This window comes from Saccopteryx bilineata, chromosome 5 (assembly GCF_036850765.1).
Source record: "Saccopteryx bilineata isolate mSacBil1 chromosome 5, mSacBil1_pri_phased_curated, whole genome shotgun sequence".
NCBI classification, from domain to species: domain Eukaryota; kingdom Metazoa; phylum Chordata; class Mammalia; order Chiroptera; family Emballonuridae; genus Saccopteryx; species Saccopteryx bilineata.
Genome location: NC_089494.1, coordinates 166,379,761 through 166,402,423, shown reverse-complemented (window position 1 = coordinate 166,402,423; position 22,663 = coordinate 166,379,761). Strand labels below are relative to the sequence as shown.

At 40.6% G+C, this 22,663-nt stretch overlaps 1 protein-coding gene across 6 annotated transcripts in view; it reads left to right on the top strand.

The window, feature by feature from the left end:
- The first annotated feature begins 307 nt into the window (after positions 1 to 307).
- The window catches only part of WDR37 (WD repeat domain 37), a 90,011-nt gene continuing 67,655 nt past the window's right edge, over positions 308 to 22,663 (top strand). The window contains exons 1-2 of one of the 6 annotated variants that reach the window (XM_066233283.1): positions 308 to 551; positions 19,127 to 19,304. In XM_066233283.1, coding sequence (XP_066089380.1) covers positions 19,167 to 19,304 — 138 coding nt within the window. In that variant the 5' untranslated portion in view covers positions 308 to 551; positions 19,127 to 19,166. Of the gene's footprint in view, positions 552 to 905; positions 926 to 986; positions 1,182 to 1,213; positions 1,411 to 19,126; positions 19,305 to 22,663 lie in introns of those variants that run through there. The other 5 variants (XM_066233285.1, XM_066233287.1, XM_066233286.1 and 2 more) reach the window with 5 other exon arrangements.

The window sequence follows — 22,663 nt, the reverse complement described above, 5'->3', positions numbered from 1 at the left end:
TTCATCTTACCTAATTGTGCACAGCAATAAGCTTTTACTACACAAGGGTTTTATTCTTACTTTTTGGTTATTTGGATCACCAAATACGTTAAGTTTATTTTTTGTCTAACAATCATATTAGTGCTTCTCGAGTTCGAACGCTGAGCTTTAGTTTTTCAAGAAAGGTGCAACCCAGAGAGGAGAGAAATGCTTTCATGTTGTTGATTTACTGCGGCAAGCTTTTCACGCCCAGTGGGAGCTGGACTCATCTGCTATGCAGATTTCCCAGCCTGGCTCAAAGCCAAGAAAGCCTTTCGCAGTGAGCCGATGATTTCGTTTCTCTCGTGAGCCAATGGTGAACGGATATTTCAGAACGGACGCTAGCTGAGTCACCTGCTGCAGATAAGCTGAAATATTAATAGTATCTCGGCTGGGCTCCGAAGAGCAACTAGCTTCACTCACAACCTCCGCCCGCAGCCTGGCCGTACGGTCGGTACCGGCCCCGGGTCCAGGGGACTGCGGGACGATGCACCGGAGCGTCCGCTGCCGGGGCGCCGAGGGACCAAGCAGCGGTGAGTATCTTCCACTCTACAACGCAAGGCTTCCCCAGACAAGCGCCGACGCGGGAGCGAGGGCCGCGGACCACTGGGAACAAGCAACTTCGAAATTACGCCTACGTCGCGAACGACCCTCGCCTCCCATCGAAAGCCCTGCCCCACCAGCGCAGGTGGTGGAGCGAGACTTCCGGCGCGACATAGAAGAGAGAGGAGACTTCCGGTGCTAATCGGAGGCCGAGGCGGGTGTTTCGATGAGGGGAGGAGCCCGAGCGGGACTTTCGGTGACGAGAGCGCTGCGTGAAGCTGGGCGGGATTTCCGGCGGCACGGGCGCAGATACGCCAGGTGGAACTTTTGGGCCTGGGCGGTACTTCCTGCAGCCCGGAAGAGGGTGAGGCCGACGGGGCTTCCGGCGTCCTGGGCGGGACTTTCGGATTTTTTTTTTTTTCCTGCGCGGGGCGAGGCCGGAACTTCCGACGGCGCCGGAAGTGCGGGTCGTCTGGCTGCCGGGTTGTGGGGACGCGTCTGGGCTGAGTGGGTGTTCTGTATTTTTGCGTCTGTCCCGGGTGCAGTGTGGCTGGGAAGCGACGGGTGGCAGCGTATCGCGCAGCAGGCACTGGGCAACGGACTTGGCGGCGGCGTGATTGGTGAGTGCCGGGCCGCCATCTTCCTTCCGTGACGGGCTGCCCGGGTGAAGGCGTCCGCGGTTTCGCTCTGGGATGGGGAGTGCTTGTGGTGCTTGTGGGGGGCTCGATCATCCCACGCCTTTTGGAGCTCTTCCCCGAACTTTATTGCTTGCGTCTGTGCCCACGTGCCCCTGACTTCGTGTACTCTATTCCGCTCTCTCAGTCCCATCGTGGGTGAAGGCTGAAAAGGGTGCGTTGAGCTGTACAGCGATGTCCGGCGTCTAGGCGCCGGGGGTGTCGTTTAGGGTTGCCTTTCCGGGAGTGACCGCACCCCCACTGCACGCGTGGGGAATGCAGGTGACGAGAGCCTGGGGAGCCGGCTCCCCCACAGTGCCCCTTGGTCTATCCTGAGGAACCTGCGCCGACGTGGGAGTGCTCTGATGGTTTGGAAATTTCCTTAACTTAGGTTTAAACGGGTGCCCTTTAAGTGCAGTAAACCTGTCTACACATTTGACCTTAAAGGCGCCCTCGGAATAACCTACCTGTGAGTAAACATTCTCCAGGTAGTCACGTAACCCGGGTTTTTTCTTCTCGCGTGTTCCTGGGGCAACCCTCTGTACTCCCTTTGCTGTCTGGGGCAACCCGGGTCAAGGCTGGCCAGCCAATCCCTTGTGAAGTGTCTGACTGGTAGAATAACGCAGTGACTGTCACCCTTCGTTTCTGTTAGTGCTCTACAAAAAAAAAAAAAAAAAAAAAAAAAAAAAAAAAAAATATATATATATATATATATATATATATATATATATATATATATATGGTCTTAGGCAAGGAACTTCCTCAGTTTCCATTCCTAGCATCGTCTTGTTATTGATAAGATCATGTTGTGATATAATCTTTTCTGGATAGCATTGTCAGACCCCACCTCCCACTCCCCCCAGTGATACTAAGAGCTCTTTGAATATTCTGTCTTGGGTGTTTTGCTGTTTTTGTTTTTGTTTTAAGAGACGGGAACATCGACCTGCTCTTGTGTGTGCCCTGACCTGGAAAGCCAATGGGCTAACCTCATTGCTCCTGGAGGCTGCTCCAACCAACGGAGCTACCTGGCCAGGGCTTAATTTTTGTTCATTTTTAGAAAGACAAAGAAAGGGATAAAGAATTTGTTGTTCCACTCAGTCGTGCATTTTTTGGTTGCTTCCTGCATGTAACCTGACTTGGGATCGAACCCTTAACGTTTGCCCACGTAGCTCTTAACTGGCCAGGGGCATTGGTTTTTCCAAAGACAAAATTTTATGTTTATTAAGTTTCATTCTTGATTTTGAGTTCTTTTTTTAAATTTTAAACTATTTAGAATTAAAAAAAAATGTTCTTTTTTTTTTTTTAGATTTTATTTATTCATCTTAGAGGGGACAGAGAGAGGGGGAGAGAGAGAGAGAGAGAGAGAGAGAAAGAGAGAAAGATAGAGAGAAGGGGGGAGGAGCAAAAAGCATCAACTCCCATACATGCCTTGACCAGGCAAGCTCGGGGTTTCGAACCAGCAACCGCAGAGTTCCAGGTCAACGCTTTTACCCACTGCGCGCCACCGCACGTCAGGCTGTTGTTATTTTCCTTTTAGTGATGTCCCGTAGTTCATTGTTATTAATAGAATTGATAGGGACGTGCCCTATGCTTTTATCTAAATCAGTAACAAAAGTATTCTAAGCAGGTTAAGACTGCTGACAGATTTTTGAGGTTGTCTCTTTGCTGATACTGCTTTAGCAGTTAGTTGACTTTGGTGTTTCAGCCTGCGGGAAATTGACCTAATGGTTTTCAGGATAAAATGTTACGAAAAACTGCATTGAACATTTAGTGGAAATTCAAATTTTATATTTTTAAATGTCACATGAAAATTATATTCTTTAACCATTCTTTTGCATATGATTAACATTCATGAAATTGACTAGGTAAGCAAATGTTTTTCTCTTGCTAAAAGAAAATTGTTTAAAAATCCCACTAGATATGAAATTATGAGTAGCGATTTGGTTGTAGGGGGTAGTACACATATGGCAGCATATACCAAGGCAAAATGGTTGGGCTGACGGAGAGTTTCTATGGAATCCACTTATTTGAGTGATAGGCTAGGGAGATTGGATTTTGGAGAGGACTATATTTTATTGAAAATAAATGTTTAAAAAAAACTGCTAGGACATTTTATTCACATAAACCATCTGTTCAGTATAGTGATCTGTCCTATAATATTGGGTTAGTATGAATATTTTGAAGGAGAGTAATTATTTTTTGAAATTTCAGGCTTTGGTGTTGGTTTATATTTAGGTGAAACAGTGCCTAGTGATTAAAGTAGCTGATTTTTAGAGTTCTTTCTCTTTACAGTTCTTTTACCAATTTGTTTAGCCTGTTAAATATTTGTAAACTACCTCACAGGGGTGTTGTGAGCATTAGTGACTTCCTTTTGTAGAAGTTCTTCCACTTCATGTCACCTGCCTACTCTTTTTTTTTTTACAGAGACAGAGAGAGAGTCAGAGAGAGGGATACATAGGGACAGACAGACGGGAATGAAGAGAGATGAGAAGCATCAATCATCAGTTTTTCGTTGCGACATCTTAGTTGTTCATTGATTGCTTTCTCATATGTGCCTTGACCGCGGGCCTTCAGCAGACCGAGTAACCCCTTGTTCGAGCCAGCGACCTTGGGCTCAAGCTGGTGAGCTTTGGTCAAACCAGATAAACCTGTGCTCAAGGTGGCGACCTCGGGTCTCGAACCTGGGACCTCTGCATCCAGTCTGACACTCTATCCACTGCGCCACCGCCTGGTCAGGCAGCTGCCCACTCTTGGTATCTTCTTTAGTTCTTTCTGTCTGCAGTTTCTCCTGCTCCAGCCTGGATTCCATGCTGCATCATTTTAATAGTCTTTTCACAAATACTTGCAACTTCTTTGCACCTCTTTCTGTATCAACCTGAAAAAACCCCTAAACCGGTTATGAAATGTTTAAATAAAATTCACACTAACATTGACCTATGGTATGAGGTGAAGACAGTAGATACTTTAGCTCCTGGGCCAAGGGCTCGTTTCCTAATGAGTGTCAGTGGTGAAAGGAAGGAAGTGGTACTAGGAGCAGTGGTGCCTGTTTGGAAAAGGTGGAGGATGTGAATGAAGAGACAAGTAAAATTTTAAAAAAGTTTCAGGAAAAACGAACAGATTAACAACAGGAAATAAGAAATTTAAAAGAGGTTAGGACTAGATGAACCTACAGGTCTAATTTTGAAATAATGGTGAACTATAGCTGAAGAAATTAGGCAGAACCTGAATTTGCTAGGTAATCTTTTAGTGTTAATAGTGTACATCATAGCTTGACCAGGCGGTGGGTGGTGCAGTGGATAGAGCTTCGGACTGTGATGCGGAGGACCGAGTTCGAAACCCTGAGGTCGCCAGCTTGAGCACGGGCTCATCTGGTTTGAGCAAAGCTCACCAGCTTGAACCCAAGGTCGCTGGTTTCAGCAAAGGGTCACTGGCTCTGCTGTAGACCCCCAGTCAAGGCATATATGAGAAAGCAATCACTGAACAATGAAGGTGCCACAATGAAGAATTAATGCTTCTCATCTCCCTTCCTGTCTCTCTGTCCATATCTGTCCCTTTCTCTGTCTCTGTTACAAAAAAAAAATAGTGTACAGCATAGGCATATGAACCAATCTCTGAGATATGACTGCACAGAGTTAATTTTTTTTTTTTTTTGTATTTTTCTGAAGCTGGAAACGGGGAGAGACAGTCAGACAGACTCCCGCATGCGCCCAACTGGGATCCACCCTGCACGCCCACCAGGGGGTGATGCTCTGCCCACCAGGGGGCGATGCTCTGCCCCTCCGGGGCGTCGCTCTGCCGTGACCAGAGCCACTGTAGCGCCTGGGGCAGAGTCCAAGGAGCCATCCCCAGCGCCCGGGCCATCTTTGCTCCAGTGGAGCCTTGGCTGCGGGAGGGGAAGAGAGAGACAGAGAGGAAGGGGGGGTGGAGAAGCAAATGGGCACTTCTCCTATGTGCCCTGGCCGGGAATCGAACCCAGGTCCCCCGCATGCCAGGCTGACGCTGTACTGCTGGGCCAACCGGCAAGGGCTGCACAGAGTTTAGAAAGTTAAAAAAAGATAAAATCTAACAGTACAAAAGTCTACATTTATTGCCAGGTTTTGGAGAACCAGAACCTCTTCTACATTTATAATAGTTTGAAATGTGTGTATGGTTGGAAATCAATCAATTGGGAAAGGTTACCGGTGTATGGACTGCTTTGTGAAGTGACAAAAGTAGGCTAAAGCCCAGAACAATATGTGATTCATGGAGATGAGAGAAGAGTTAGGTTAAAAAGCTCAGTGAAAGGCAGAAGGTGAGGGCTTTTAAAATTAGTTGTGAAGAAGATTGCTAATTTCCTACTGAAGATATAGTGGCTGGAAAAGCCAGAGGGGTGAAAGTAGGAGAAAACCCACTGTAAGGTGAAAAGAAGGTTGGTATTGTAAACTTTGCACTTAAAAAAAAAATTACTGCTTTTAGGGAGAGGTGGGGGTGGGGGTGGAGAGAGAAAGAATGAAAAACAGACAGAAACATCAAGGGGAGAGGAGAGAAAGAATGGAAGAAAGCAAGCCAGAAACATCTATGTGTCCCTATATGTGTCCTGACCGGATATCTAACCTGCAACCTTGGCATATATAGATGGTGCTCTAACCAGCTGACCTATCTGACCAGGGCAATTTTTGTATTTTTTTATAACCAACTGGTAGACTCTTGGTAATGCATTAACTGTACTTAGGAGAATGCTTCTGAAGTTCTTGAGTGAGAAAAGAGAAGCTCTTGACTGTTTTATTTGCTTGATTTAAATTTCTTTTCTTTTTTTTTTTTTTTTTTTTTTTGGCAAGGTTGTTTTATTTATTTTTTATTTTTTTATGTTTTTTTTTTTTTTATAATAAATTTTTATTAATGGTAATGGGATGACATTAATAAATGAGGGTACATATATTCAAAGAAAACATGTCTAGGTTATTTTGTCATCAAATTATGTTGCACACCCCTCGCCCAAAGTCAGATTGTCCTCCGTCACCCTCTATCTAGTTCTCTGTGCCCCTCCCCCTCCCCCTAACTCTCTCCCTCCCTCCCTCCCATGTCCTCCCTCCCCCCCCACCCTTGGTAACCACCACACTCTTGTCCATGTCTCTTAGTCTCATTTTTATGTTCCACCAATGTATGGAATCATGTAGTTCTTGTTTTTTTCTGATTTGCTTATTTCACTCCTTATAATGTTATCAAGATCCCACCATTTTGCTGTAAATGATCTGATGTCATCATTTCTTATGGCTGAGTAGTATTCCATAGTGTATATGTGCCACATCTTCTTTATCCAGTCTTCTATTGAAGGGCTTTTTGGTTGTTTCCATGTCTTGGCCACTGTGAACAGTGCTGCAATGAACATGGGGCTACATGTGTCTTCACGTATCAATGTTTCTGAGGTTTTGGGGTATATACCCAGTAGAGGGATTGCTGGGTCATAAGGTAGTTCTATTTGCAGTTTTTTGAGGAACCACCATACTTTCCTCCATAATGGTTGTACTACTTTACAGTCCCACCAACAGTGAATGAGGGTTCCTTTTTCTCCACAGCCTCTCCAACATTTGCTATTACCCATCTTGTTGATAATAGCTAATCTAACAGGAGTGAGGTGGTATCTCATTGTAGTTTTGATTTGCATTTCTCTAATAACTAATGAAGCTGAGCATCTTTTCATATATCTGTTGGCCATTTGTATCTCTTCCTGGGAGAAGTGTCTGTTCATGTCCTCTTCCCATTTTTTAATTGGATTGTTTGTTTGTTTGTTGTTGAGTTTTATGAGTTCTTTGTAAATTTTGGATATTAGGCCCTTATCTGAGCTGTCGTTTGAAAATATCAGTTCCCATATAGTTGGCTGTCTGTTTATTTTGATATCAGTTTCTCTTGCTGAGCAAAAACTTTTAATTCTGATGTAGTCCCATTCATTTATCTTTGCCTTCACTTCTCTTGCCATTGGAGTCAAGTTCATAAAATGTTCTTTAAAACCCAGGTCCATGATTTTAGTACCTATGTCTTCTTCTATGTACTTTATTGTTTCAGGTCTTATATTTAGGTCTTTGATCCATTTTGAATTAATTTTAGTACACGGGGACAGGCTGTAGTCGAGTTTCATTCTTTTGCATGTGGCTTTCCAGTTTTCCCAACACCATTTGTTGAAGAGGCTTTCTTTTCTCCATTGTGTGTTGTTGGCCCCTTTATCAAAGATTATTTGACCATATATATGTGGTTTTATTTCTGGGCTTTCTATTCTGTTCCATTGGTCTGAGTCTATTTTTTTGCCAATACCATGCTGTTTTGATTATCGTGGCCCTATAATATAGTTTAAAGTCAGGTATTGTAATGCCCCCAGCTTCATTCTTTTTCCTTAGGATTGTTTTGGCTATTCGGGGTTTTTTATAGTTCCATATAAATCTGATGATTTTTTGTTCCATTTCTTTAAAAAATCTCATAGGGATTTTGATGGGAATTGCATTAAATTTATATATTGCTTTGGGTAATATGGCCATTTTAATTATATTTATTCTTCCTATCCAGGAACAAGGAATATTTTTCCATCTCATTGTATCTTTTTCGATTTCCCTTAACAATGCTTTGTAATTTTCATTATATAGGTCCTTTACGTTCTTTGTTATGTTTATTCCTAGGTATTTTATTTTTTTTGTTGCAATCGTTAAGGGGATTATTTTTTTGAGTTCGTTTTCTAATATTTCATTGTTGGCATATAGAAAGGCTATGGACTTTTGTATGTTAATTTTGTATCCTGCGACCTTACTATATTGGTTTATTGTTTCTAATAATCTTTTTGTGGAGTCCTTCGGGTTTTCGATGTATAGGATCATATCATCAGCAAAAAGTGATAGCTTTACTTCTTCTTTTCCGATATGGATGCCTTTTATTTCTTTGTCTTGTCTGATTGCTCTGGCCAGAACTTCTAGCACCACGTTGAATAAGAGTGGAGAGAGTGGACAACCCTGTCTTGTTCCTGATTTAAGATAGAAAGTCCTCAGTTTTATGCCGTTTAATAGGATGTTGGCTGATGGTTTATCATATATGGCCTTTATCATGTTGAGATATTTTCCTTCTATACCCATTTTGTTGAGAGTCTTAAACATAAAATTGTGTTGTATTTTATCAAAAGCCTTTTCTGCATCTATTGATAAGATCATGTGGTTTTTGTTCTTTGTTTTGTTGATATGGTGTATTACATTAACCGTTTTGCGTATGTTGAACCATCCTTGAGATTCTGGGATGAATCCCACTTGATCATGATGTATTATTTTTTTAATATGTTGTTGTATTCGGTTTGCCAGTATTTTGTTTAGTATTTTAGCATCTGTATTCATTAGAGATATTGGTCTGTAGTTTTCTTTCTTTGTGCCATCCTTGCCAGGTTTTGGTATGAGGGTTATGTTGGCTTCATAAAATGTGTTTGGAAGTATTGCTTCTTCTTCAATTTTTTGGAAGACTTTGAGTAGAATAGGAACCAAGTCTTCTTTGAATGTTTGATAGAATTCACTAGTATAACCGTCTGGGCCTGGACTTTTATTTTTGGGGAGGTTTTTAATAGTTTTTTCTATTTCCTCCCTACTGATTGGTCTGTTTAGGCTTTCTGCTTCTTCATGACTCAGTCTAGGAAGGTTGTATTGTTCTAGGAATTTATCCATTTCTTCTAGATTGTTGTATTTGGTGGCATATAATTTTTCATAGTATTCTACAATAATTCTTTGTATTTCTATGATGTCTGTGGTGATCTCTCCTCTTTCATTTTGGATTTTATTTATTTGAGTCCTGTGTCTTTTTTCCTTGGTGAGTCTTGCTAAGGGTTTGTCAATTTTGTTGATCTTTTCAAAGAACCAGCTCCTTGTTTTATTGATTTTTTCTATAGTTTTTCTGTTCTCTATTTCATTTATTTCTGCTCTGATTTTTATTATCTCCTTTCTTCGGCTGGTTTTGGGTTGTCTTTGTTCTTCTTTTTCTAGTTCCTTAAGGTGTGAAGTTAAGTGGTTTACTTCGGCTCTCTCTTGTTTGTTCATATAGGCCTGAAGTGATATGAACTTTCCTCTTATTACTGCTTTTGCTGCGTCCCAGAGATTCTGATATGTCGTATTTTCATTTTCATTTGTCTGTATATATCTTTTGATTTCTGCGCTTATTTCTTCTTTGACCCATTCATTTTTTAGAAGCATGTTGTTTAGTTTCCACATTTTTGTGGGTTTTTCCCCCTCTTTTTTGCAGTTGAATTCTAGTTTCAAGGCTTTATGATCAGAAAATATGCTTGGTACAATTTCAATTTTTCTAAATTTGCTGATATTGTCTTTGTGGCCCAACATATGGTCAATTCTTGAGAATGTTCCATGTACACTAGAGAAAAATGTATACTCTGTCGCTTTGGGATGAAGTGTCCTGTAGATGTCTATCATATCCAGGTGTTCTAGTATTTCGTTTAAGGCCACTATATCTTTATTGATTCTCTGTTTGGATGACCGATCTAGAGCCGTCAGCGGTGTATTGAGGTCTCCAAGTATGATTGTATTTTTGTTAGTTTTTGTTTTAAGGTCAATAAGTAGCTGTCTTATATATTTTGGTGCTCCTTGGTTTGGTGCATATATATTAAGGATTGTTATGTCTTCTTGATTCAACTTCCCCTTAATCATTATGAAATGACCATTTTTGTCTCTGAGTACTTTTTCTGTCTTGTAGTCAGCATTATTAGATATGAGTATTGCTACGCCTGCTTTTTTTTGGGTGTTGTTTGCTTGGAGTATTGTTTTCCAGCCTTTCACTTTGAATTTGGTTTTATCCTTGTTGCTTAGATGTGTTTCTTGTAGGCAGCATATAGTTGGATTTTCTTTTTTAATCCATTCTGCTACTCTGTGTCTTTTTATTGGTAAGTTTAATCCATTTACATTTAGTGTAATTATTGACACTTGTGGGTTCCCTACTGCCATTTTATAAATTGCTTTCTGTTAGTTTTGTATCTAGTTTGATTCTTCTCTTTTGTTTTTCTATCATTTGTTTTTGTTTGTTTGTGTTCCATACTTCTTTCCTCTGTTGCTACCTTTTTTAAGTCAAGTGTTTTTGTGGTGGTTTTTTTAAGGGTGGTTACCATTAAGTAATGAAAAGGGTACCTACCATATTCATTGTAGTACCCTATCTTATAAGTATTTCTGCACTTCATCATCCTTTGCTACTGTTAATCTCCATCCTCTCCCCCCTTTTTTTCCTTTGTTGTCACAGTTTAAGTTTGGTTTTATTGTGTTCTTGGTGGAGCTGTTACTTGTGGTGTTGTTTTCTTTTGTTCTTTGAATCTGGTTGGAAAACCCCCCTTAGTATTTCCTGGAGTGGGGGCTTTCTGTTGATAAATTCTCTCATCTTTTCTGTATTTGTGAATGTTTTTATATCTCCTTCATACTTGAAGGATAGCTTTGATGGGTATAGTATTCTTGGCTGAAAGTTCCTGTCTTTCAGGGCTTTAAATATTGGGGTCCACTCTCTTCTAGCTTGTAGAGTTTCTGCTGAGAAATCTGATGATAATCTAATAGGCCTTCCTTTATATGTTGTACTCTTCTTTTCCTTGGCTGCCTTGAGAATTTTTTCTTTGTCATTGGTTTGTGTCATCTTTATTATGATGTGCCTTGGAGTGGGTTTGTTGGGGTTAAGAAAACTTGGTGTTCTGTTTGCTTCTTGAATTTGAGGCTTTAGTTCCTTCCACAGGCTTGGGAAGTTCTCGTCTATTATTTGTTTGAGTATATTCTCCATTCCATTTTCTTTCTCTTCTCCCTCTGATATACCTATTATTCTTATGTTATTCTTTCTGATGGAGTCAGACAATTCCTGTAGAGCTTTCTCATTTTTTATTATTTTTGAGTCTCTTTCTTCTTCTCTCTGTTGTGCCTCAAGTTGTTTGTCTTCTATTTCACTAATCCTATCTTCAATCTGGGCTGTTCTGTTAGCTAAGCTTGTTACCTCGTTTTTCAGCTCGTGAATTGAGTTTTTCATTTCTGTTTGATTTGTTTTTATAGTTTCAATTTCCTTGGTAATATATTCTTTGTGTTCATTGAGTTGTTTTCTGATCTCCCTATATTGCCTTTCTGTGTTTTCTTGTATATCTCTGAGTATTTTTAAGATTTCTATTTTAAATTCTCTGTCATTTAGCTCCAAGGCTTCCAATATGTTAAGTCTTTTCTCCATTGATTTTTCCACATCTATTTGTGTTACCTCTCTTTCTTCTGTATCCATAATATTCGATTTCCTCTTTCTTATCGGCATCTGAGGGTAGTCTTATTGATAGCACGCGCACTCCCTGGCGGCTTGAATGAGCGTCGCTGTGGTAGCTTCCTCCACACCCTCGTCTCTCAGATTCAAGTGATAACAGTCCTTTTGCTTTCAGTTTGTGTGGAACTCCGGAATGCTCCGAGGATAAATTTTTCTGTTTCTAGTTGATAAATTTGTTGTGATTTAGGGGAGAGCTGTCGGACGCGCTTCTCACGGCGCCATTTCCGTGACGTCACTCTTGATTTAAATTTCTAAATGTAAAGTTTCTTTTTTTCCTTTCAGGCCCTATCAGGATAGCTTTCATACAGTTTCATTATTTTCATTCCTTACAAAACATAACTTATAAACTTCAAGGTAACTTGTAAATCGCTGTTAATGATTTTGGAAACTGAGATGCTTTATGGTTTTATTAATGTGTGTAATCACTGAAGAAGAGAATAGTAGACATCTTCCTATATTTTCATGAAGAATGTAATCTCCGGAGATTTCATAAAGTTAGTTTAATTTCTTGGCCAATTTTTTTTGTAGTGCCTTTTTAAAAAAATTTATTAAATTTAATGCAGTGACATTGATAAATCAGGGTACATATGTTGAGAGAAAACATCTCTAGATTATTTTGACATTTGATTGTGCTGTGTACCCCTCCTCTTGGCCAACTTTTATATATGGCACAGTTGAATAGTTCTAAATGTTTCATTGGTAGGGGTCATATGAATTATTTCACAATATAGTTTTGTTAGATTCAATTTTTTGAATTAAATATCAGTAGAATCTTTTTATTTTTTATTAATTTTTAGAGAGGAGAGAGAGTGAGAGAGAGAGAGAGAGAGAGAGAAGGGGGAGGGAGGAGCAGGAAGCATCAACTCCCATATGTGCCTTGACCAGGCAAGCCCAGGGTTTTGAACCGGCAACCTCAGCATTTCCAGATTGACGCTTTTATCCACTGCGCCACCACAGGTCAGGCCAGTAGAATCTTTTTTAATGTTTATTTTATTGATTTTAGAGAGAGGAAAGGAGAGCACAAAAGAGAGTTAGGAACACTTGTTCTTGTATGTGCCCTGACCTGGGATTGAACTGGCAATCTCTGCGCTTCGGGACAATGCTTTAACCCCCTGGCCGGCAAACTGCGGCTCGCGAGCCACACGCGGCTCTTTGGCCCCTTGCGTGTGGCTCTTCCACAAAATACCACATGCGGGCTCTACCTCGATAAGGAATGTACCTACCTGTATAGTTTAAGTTTAAAAAATTTGGCTCTCAAAAGAAATTTAAATCATTTTACTGTTGATGTTTGTCTCTATTGACTAATGAGTTTGCTGACCACTGCAACCAACTGAGCTCTTTGGCCAGGGCAGTATCAATAGAATCTTTTATTTTCTATATAAAATTCTACAAGTACATATTCTGCCATTGTGTGTTTTTCTTTATGCTTTTATTTTGACCATCTCTAATTTCGATAGCTCAAAAATATTCAGGTCTAAATTTCATTAAAAGATTTATTCTGTCATATTTCAGTAAAAAAGAATGTTTCTGTAAGTCATTTAAAGAACTGTCAGTTTTATTTTGTGTTACCTATTTCACCAGTAATATGCATTTTATGCTTCTTGCAGTGAAAATAATATGGCCAGGCCCTAGCTGGGTAGCTCAGTTGGTTGGAGCAGTGGTCCCCAACCTTTTTTGGGCTATGGACCGGTTTAATCAGAAAATATTTTCAAGGACTGGCCTTTAGGGTGGGACGGATAAATGCTCAAAATAAAATTATGTGACCGGCGTAAAAATTGTGTTATTTTAAAATATAATTGTTGAACTTACGGTATTTATTGGGCTAAGTTAAAGGAGGAACGAGCATGTCCTCATTATTCAGGCTGTATTTAAATTTGTTATTCTGACAACTTTTCATGTTATTTATTCTTTCTCTGTGGACCGGTACCAAATGGCCCACGGACCGGTACCAGTCCGTGGCCCGGAGGTTGGGGACCACTGGGTTAGAGTGTCATCCCAACATGCCGAGATTGTAGGTTCGACTCTTGGACAGGGCACAGACAAGAATCAACCAGTGATGGCATAAATGACATCATTTGTAGAACAGTAAATCGATCTCTCTTTTCTTTATCTCTCTGTCTCTGTTCCTTTCTCTTTCTCTCTTAAGAAACAGTAAATAAAAGAAAAGAAAAGAAAGTGGTATGGCCAGACATTGGATCTAGCATCATGATGGTGTCAAAAATGCCCCTCTTTACTGTAGACCTCTGCCAGATTTGTAAATACAGTTCAGTTCTCTTTTTATGTGTAGATCTGTATACCTTCTGCCTCCTTGTATATTAGATCTTCAATGGTATTGCAAGCATGATATATTCAATATTTAGGTTTTTTTAATGTTTTATTTATTGATTTTTATGAGGGGAAGACAAGAAGTATCAACTCAGGTACTTCACTTTAGTTGTTCATTGCTTGCTTGTTGTTTGTTGTACATGGCTTGAACGGTCAAGGCTAGGGTTTTGAACCTTAGTGGTCCAGGTCGATGGCTCTATTCACTGTGCCACCATAGGCCAGGCAAAGTAAGACTAGTTCTTTATTTCTTCTCCAAATCTGTGGCCTGATCTTAGTTGCCTTGATTACATTTCACCTACTTCTTGCCTCAGAAATGAGGGTGCTCCTTGATATCCTCTCTCTTCTTCCTCACCCGCTCCCTTCCCCCCAAATTGTTCATTTGCCCCATAATCTTTTTTATTTTTAATATTAATTTTTTTTTTTATTATTATTGATTTTTAGAGAGACAGGGGAGGGGAAAGAGAACATTCATTTGTAGTTGTGCATTCTTTGGTTGCTTCCCGTGTGGGCCTTGACTGGGGGGATCAAACCTGCATCCTTGTCATTTCAGACAACCCTCTTACCTGACTGATCTAACCAGCCAATCTGCCCTCTGATCTAAACTGTTATCATTTATCATCTAGACTACTTCAGTAACTTCCTGAGTAGCTTCCTCATTCCTAGTCACCTATTCTTCCCATGTATTTTCACACTGCAACTAAATTGATTTTTTTTAAAATTTTATTTATTCATTTTTATTGGAGAGAGAGAGAGGAAAGAGAGAGAGAGAGAGACAGAGAGAGAGAGAAGAGGGGGAGGAGCAGGAAGCATCAACTCCTATATGTGTCTTGACCAGGCAATCCCAGGGTTTCAAACTGGCAACCTCAGCATTCCAAGTCGACACTTTATCCACTGCGCCACCACAGGTCAGACTAGATTGATTTTTAATGCAAGTCTAGTGTCACTTCTTTGCTTAAAACCTGTAAGTGTCTTTTTATTTTAGGATAAAATCTAAGTAAAGAACAGAATCTAAGCCTATCTCTCCCACTTACCTTGCACCATTCCCTCCATTGTTTACCATGTTGTAGCCAAATTGCCTATATTTAGTCTCATTTCCAGCTTTGGGCATTTGTATGCACTGTTCCCTGTCCACTTGGTTAACTGTTACTAATTGTTCAGTCTCAATTTAAATAAAGTATCTCAGAATAACTTTTTTTTTAACTGAGAGGCAGAGACAAACTCCTGCATGTACCCCCCGCCCCCACCACTGGACGATGGGGCTCATCTGGGGCCACTGCTCTGTTGTTTGGCAACCGAGCTATTTTAGCACCTGAGGTGAGGCCATGGAGCCATCCTCAATACCCAGGACCAACTTGCTTGAACCATTTGAGCCATGGCTGTGGGAGAAGAAGGGGAGGAGGTGGAGAAGCAGATGGTTGCTTCTCCTATGTGCCCTGACTAGAAATCTAACTGGGACTTCCACACGCTGGGCTGATGCTCTACCGCTGAGCCAACTAGTCAGGGCCAGAATGACCTTCTTAACTAGTTAATATCTGGCCTCTTCATGATATTTGTATATCTCTTTGATAGTAGTCATCATAATTTCTGTAATAAGTTAATGAGATTCTGTGTTTAATGTCTGGCCCAAAACCCAACTCTATGCAATCTGAAAGTAGAAACCAAGTTATTTTGTTCATTATAGTATTTCTAGTACTTAGCGCATGTGCAAACTTAATAAAAATTTGAGCCTGACCAGGTGGTGGCGCAGTGGATAGAGCATTGGACTGGGATGCGGATGACCCAGGTTCGAGACCTCGAGGTCGCCAGCTTGAGCGTGGGCTCATCTGGTTTGAGCAAGGCTCACCAGCTTGGACCTAAGGTCGCTGGCTCGAGCGAGGGGTTACTCGGTCTGCTGTGGCCTCACAGTCAAGGCACATATGAGAAAGCAATCAATGAACAACTAAAGTGTCGCAACGCTCTGACTCTCTCTCTCTGTAAAAAAATAAAAAATAAAACCACTTTTACTTTGAAACAAACAAATAAAATTTGATGAATTAATGAAATAAGTGCTGTTATCATTCTTGTTTTAAAGATGACTAAACTAGCCTGACCAGGCAGTGGACAGTGTCAGCCTGGGATGCTGAGGATCCAGGTTTGAAACCCTAAGGTTGCTGGCTTAAGTATGGGCTCATCCAGATAGAGCGCTGATGCACCAGCTTGAGTGCAGGGATCATAGATGTGACCTCATGGTCACTGGCTTGAGTCCAAGGTTGCTGGCTTAACGGGTTGTTGGCTTGACTAGATTCCTCCCCTCTCTTCCCCATCAAGGCACATATGAGAAAGCAATCAATGAACAACTAAGGTGCCATAACAATGAGTTGATACTTCTCATCTCCTTCCCTTCCTGTCTGTCTGTTCCTTTCCCTCTCTCTCTATCTCTGTGGCAAAAACAAACAAACAAACAAAAAACTACATATTCATTCATCAACTATTTGAAGATATATTTATGTCAGACAACATAGTAATCCCTACAAATACAGTAGTGAACCCAAATAGCCATATCCCAGCCCTCATGTTATTGGTAGCATAGGAGGGAAGCAGTTATTGAGTGAGAAAACCATAAGTACAAATGTGGCAAAGATCATGAAGTGCTGTGATGAGTTATGAAGATTGGTAGTCAAGGAAAGAGTGGTAGTCAAGGAAAGCCTTTTCGAGGAGGTAACTTTTTTTTTTTTTTAAACTGAGAAGGGGAGAGGGTGAGACAAACTCCTGCATGTGCCCCGACCAGGATCCCTGGGTAACACCCATCTGGGGCCTATGCTCTAATCCACTAAGCTGTCCTCTGTGCCTGATGCCGAAGCTCAGACCAACCGAGCTACTCAGTGCCTGAGGCTGACCCTCGAACCAGTCAGCCACTGACTGCAGTGAGGGGATGAGAGAGAAGGGGGAGAGGGAGAGGAAGAGAAGTAGATGGCTGCTTCTCATGTGTGCCCTGACTGGGGATCAAACCCAGGATGTCTGCACACCAGGCTAACACTATCCACAGAGCTAACCGTCCAGAGCCTATAGTGGATTTCTCATCAGAAATATGGATGGATAAATGAAGTGGCACATTTTCCAAGTCCTGAAAGGAAAAGAACTCTCAACTTAGAATAATATGTCAAGGGAAAACATCCTTCACATGATTTGTTCCAGTAGATGGACCCTAATGTAATAGGTAGAGGAAGTTCTCTAAACAGAAAAATCACGTAAAGAATGTGGGAATAACAGGAAGAACTAACAATGGAAAGAGAAACATGCTGGTAAAATCAACAGACACCCCTCTTTACGTTATGTTTGAAGATTGAAACATAACTTTCTGATTTTTTTTTTTTTTTTTTGTATATAGAGGACGAATTTAAGATGCTTATGTTGGAAATGGGGCTAGGGCAGAGGGACATAAAGGAAAGTAAGGTTTCTACACTTGATCATGAACTAGTAAAATGTTGATAACCAGTAGACTGTGATACATTGTGAAAATATAATGTAGTACCTAGAACAATTACTAGAAAAATTTGTAACAGTGAGATATACTCAAACTATACTATAAATAAATCAAAGTGATATTTTAAAAAATGTTCGGGTAATTGACAAGGAGGTAGGAAAAATAAAACAAAATGAGAAAACAAACAGTGAATTGTGCACCATGATCAAGTGGGTTTCCTCAGAGGATAAACTGATTTTACATATCAAGTTATATTCCATCATATCAGTATAATTGACTTATTAGGTAAAAAGGAAAAACCATGTGATTATATTGATACAGAAAAAACATGACAAAATTCAGTACTCATTCCTCAAATGCTGAGAAAACAAACCATAGAGGGGAACTTTTTCAACTTGATAAACAATATTTACGAAATAACTTGCAACTAGCATCATACTTAATTGTGAAAGGCTGAATATTTTTACCTGGAGATCAGAACAGAGCAAGGATGTTTGATGTCACTATTTTAATTCAACATTGTACTGGAATTTCTAGCCAGATAAGTGAGATAAAAGGAAATACTAGCATACAGATCAGAAAGAAGAAATAATACTATTTCCTCATCAGGGCACATAGGGGAAGTGACCAGTGAATGCATAACTAGGGAACAGCAAATAAATGCCCCGCCCCCGTCATTGTCCCCCTCAGTGCTTCCTCCTCACCCCTCCTCTCTCTCAGATGAGTAAGAAAGACATTCTGTGTTCATATTGATATAACATTCTCAAATGATAGAGCAAAAGTTGGGAGATGGGTGCCCATGGGGGAGGGCAGAGCTCAAGAAAAGGTGGGATTCTTACAACCTTACATACAAAGTGAAGTGGGGAATGGAGAGGATCAGAAGATACTGTTATTAATTGAAGAAGGAAGGTAGGTAAGTGTATTCCTTAAAATCATATGAACTAACATATATTGGGAGAAGGAAGGATCAGTAAGAGCAAAAAATGTCCGAAAAGTGAATCTGTAGTTGAAGAAGAAAATAGTACCATGTGTATGTTACTTAAAATCATATTAACTAACAGTGATGTGGTTGCATTGGGAGGAAGAATTGATAGTAGCATGAAATGAGTAGATAATACCCAAATTGGGTAAATGAAAAGCTGTGGCAGCTGTGACCACACACAAGTACTTGGAACATGGCTGATTCCAGTTGAGGCGTGTTGTGAATCTCAAATACACATTGAAGTTTGAGGCATTCAAACTGAAATATCCCATTAGTGTTTTTTGCATTGATGAAAATGATATTTTAGATATATTGGGTTAAATAAGTCATTGAAAATAATTTCACCTGTTTTTACTTTTTAAAAATGTAGATACTAGAAAATTTGCAGTTAAATGTGTGGCTTGCATTGTATTCCTCTAGACCAGCAGTTCTCAACCTGTGGGTTGCGACCAAAACACGGGTTGCGATCCACAGGTTGAGAACCGCTGCTCTAGACTCTATAATTATAATCTAGGATATGCTGTTAGAATTGGTTTCCCTAGGTAGTAGGCTGTGCCTGGGGAAAGTTGATTAAGGGCGGGTTCTGTATTTTAAAAGCTGTTTATTGCTATTTGATCTTTAAAACATGTTAATGAAATTTGTTTAAAAATACCCTCTTTAACAAAGGCTGTGGTCTCTACCTGAAAATATGTTAATTTTTCATATTCTAAATTACATAGTAAATTTTAATTACAGTAAGGAAGTTTGGAACTAAAAGTAATCTTTGTGCTGTCCACTACTTTTCCATCATTTCAGTTTGCTATAATCAGACATAAAGTACTTGTTTTTCCTGCTTTTGTCTAGCTTATTGCAGGAGTGACCAGGATAACATCTTGTAGAAGTAATGCCCACAGAAAGCGGGAGTTGTTCAACTGCTCGCCAAGCAAAACAGAAACGCAAATCTCATAGCCTTTCTATACGAAGAACTAACAGCTCAGAGCAGGAGAGGACGGGTATGCCAAGAGAAATGTTAGAAGGACAGGTAAGTTATGCTGAGCATGTTTGTAATGTTACAGGAATAGCCAAATATACATAGGTCTCCAAAGTAGAGAAAAGGTCCCCAATAAAATTACTGTCAAATACAGCAGCCTACACAGTGACAGGATTCAATCTGCAGGTTAATGTTTTTATAATACATAATAATAAAAAAAACTGGGTGTGACAGTTTGGGTCAGTTTTTATTTGTTGTGCCATTCTGCAGTGCAGTTTGGTTGTCTAATAGTTTCAGGAAAAGGAGAACCAGATATCATTTCAGTGATTTTTCTGTTCTCTGGAGAGTATCTAGAATTAGATTTTTCAGTAAATTTTCTTGGCTTTATCCTGAGTTGGCTATAGTGGATGTGTCATCTGTTGTTTGTCACATTATATGTCTTTCTGATAATTTAATGTTCCCTATGGTAAGATGAATTAATATTTTATTGATAAAGATAAGTTTTTTTCACTTTTTCTCTTTCCTTTATTGTGTGTTAGTTTGAAAGAATATTGCGCCTGACCAGGCGGTGGCGCAGTGGATAGAGCCTCGGACTGGGATCTAGAGGGCCCAGGTTCGAGACCCCGAGGTTGCCAGCTTGAGCGCAGGCTCATCTGGCTTGAGCAAAGCTCACCAGCGTGGACCCAAGGTCGCTGGCTCGAGCAAGGGGTCACTCGGTCTGCGGTCAAGGCACATATGAGAAAGCAATCAGTGAACAACTAAGGTGTCACAATGAAAAACTGTTGATTGATGCTTCTCATCTCTCTCCATTTCTGTCTGTCTGTCCCTATCTGTCCCTCTCTCTGACTCTTTCTGTCTCTGTAAAAAAAAAAAAATTGAAAAAACTAAATAAAAGTGTATTTGATAAAGTAAATTATAGACATATCTAATATATGTTCATATTAGATTATAGAAACTTCATAAATACATATAGTTTAATGATGATTCCTTCACAGTTACAACTAATTCATCAGTCATAATGTTACAGGAAAGTAAGGCTGAAATTTGAGAAATAGGCTAATTGGAATACTGGATCTTGTTAGAACTGTGCCTGGGACTCTGTTCTCTGGGCCTCTGGGACGTAGCTTGTAGGAGGGCAGCAGGGCACACTCAGAACCTACTGCAGTTGCTGGCTGGCATGTAGTAAATATTCAGTCAGAACCCCATTGAGTGGATGAAGACTTGGTTCTGCTTTCTAAAAGGAATTACATTTTAACTTAATATTGGAAATAAAACCATAGGTTTTAAGGAGCCTCCAAAATGGCTTTGATATTCTTAGTGTGTAAAAGAGCTTGAGTGTTTGTAACAAAGGAAGACATGGAATGGGGGAACTTAACAGGACTTTATTCTCCCACAGTCCTGGAGGCAGAAAGTTGGAGATCAAGGTATGGGCAGGGCTGGTTTTTCCTGAGGCCTCTCTAATTGGCTTGTAGATGGTTTCCTACTTGTGTCTTCACATGGTTGTCCCTCTGTGTGTGACTGTATCCTCATTGCTTATAAGGGTACCAGTCTGATTGGATTAGGGCCACCCCTGTGACCCTATTTTACTTTAATCACTGTGGTTCCAAATATAGTCACATTCTGAGGTAGGGGTAAGGACTTCCACATATGACTGTGGGGAACACAACTCAGGAAAGTGAATGTTTGAATCAGTTCTCTACAGTGGACCTTTTGTGATGGAGTTTTCTAGGTCTGTGCTATCAGATCTGGAAGCCACAAGCCTCGTGTGTTTTGTGTGAGGAATTTAAAAAAATTAATTAACTTAATTTAAATAGTCAAATGTGTCTATTTGCTACCATATTGGACAGTATAGGTAAACAGTCTAAGATTTTTTTTGTTACATTTACTTATATTTTTAGCAGTGAAAATTCTACAACCTTGACTAGCATCTCCTAGCATGAGCTTGCATGTGAGGTACATGTGTTTTTCTCTTGGCTTCTGAGCACCTGCCCTCCATTGTGATGTAGCACAAGTGGGTAATTAATTACATCTCAGGGTACCCTTTATGAAGGCTATATAGAGTCCTCTGAGCTGCACAGCCTAGCACTGCTCCTCGGCTCTCGTCATGGTGTTTCCAGCGTTCCTTGGTGGTGCTACCTGTCAGTGAGTTCAGCATCCTGGAGGACTGGTGTGAGGTGCTTTGCCTAGTTCGGCAGCGGGAGGATGGTAGTGATAGTGTGGGTGCAAGCAGTTGGAATGGTGGGTGTAAGCAGAGGGATTTGAGCAGAGGTCCCCAAACTTTTTACACAGGGGGCCAGTTCACTGTCCCTCAGACCGTTGGAGGGCCAGACTATAAAAAAAACTATGAACAAATCCCTATGCACACTGCACATATCTTATTTTAAAGTAAAAAAACAAAATGAGAACAAATACAATATTTAAAGAACAAGTATATTTAAATCAACAAACTGACCAGTATTTCAATGGGAACTATGCTCCTCTCACCGACCACCAATGAAAGAGGTGCCCCTTCTGGAAGTGCGGTGGGGGCCGGATAAATGGCCTCGGGGGGCCGCACTTTGGGGGCCCCTGGATTTGAGAGTACAGGTGGTTGATTACCGGTAGGTTTGAGTGGAATAGGTCATCACTCCCTAGGTTGGTCATGTTCTTTGAGTTGTTGGGGAATGGTATCAACAGTGAAGATTATTGTAAAGGAACTATATACTAAGTTACCATTTAGATTCATGAGTTGGAAGTAGTTTAGGAAACAGTGCTTAGTGCAGGGATGGGAAGTCTGCAGTTGCAGAGGTATACTGAAACTGTGCATGGAGTGCTGATGGTCCTGTATCTGGCTACATGCAGCTCTGGTAAAATGCAAATCTCTTTATAATCTTTATGGAATCATAGTAGCTTTTCTGTTACAAGTTTTCTCAAGTGGTACTAGAAATTCAGCTTGTCAATTCAGGGGCTTTGAAGTTAAATGGCACTTAGGAGAGCTGTTAGGAAAGGTCGGGGGAGCTCTGTCAGGAGTGCTCACTTGCCCTCTAGAGCAGGGGTCTCAAACTCGCGGGCGGGCCGCCCGCAGACTAATCCACGAAGTTCAAAATATTTTGGATAAAATTAAGTAAGCCTAGGGGCCTACTTGTATTTTTCATTCTCTAGCATCCTAGCTAGATATTAGCTTAGTTAATAGCACTTGTGATGCGAACTACAGTTTCTGGTCGTTTTGTGACATTGAGTAAACTGCATGTACGATTGTGCTTGTTGTACTGATTTTTTTTTGTTTTCAACTGCAGTGAGAAAAGTGTTGCGTAACAGTTGCCTTTTGTAGACCTAGTGCGGCCCGCTGAACGGCTGTGATCTTGCTCTGCGGCCCACATGCTGAGTTGAGTTTGAGACCCCTGCTCTAGAGGAAGAGTTCTCATTTCACT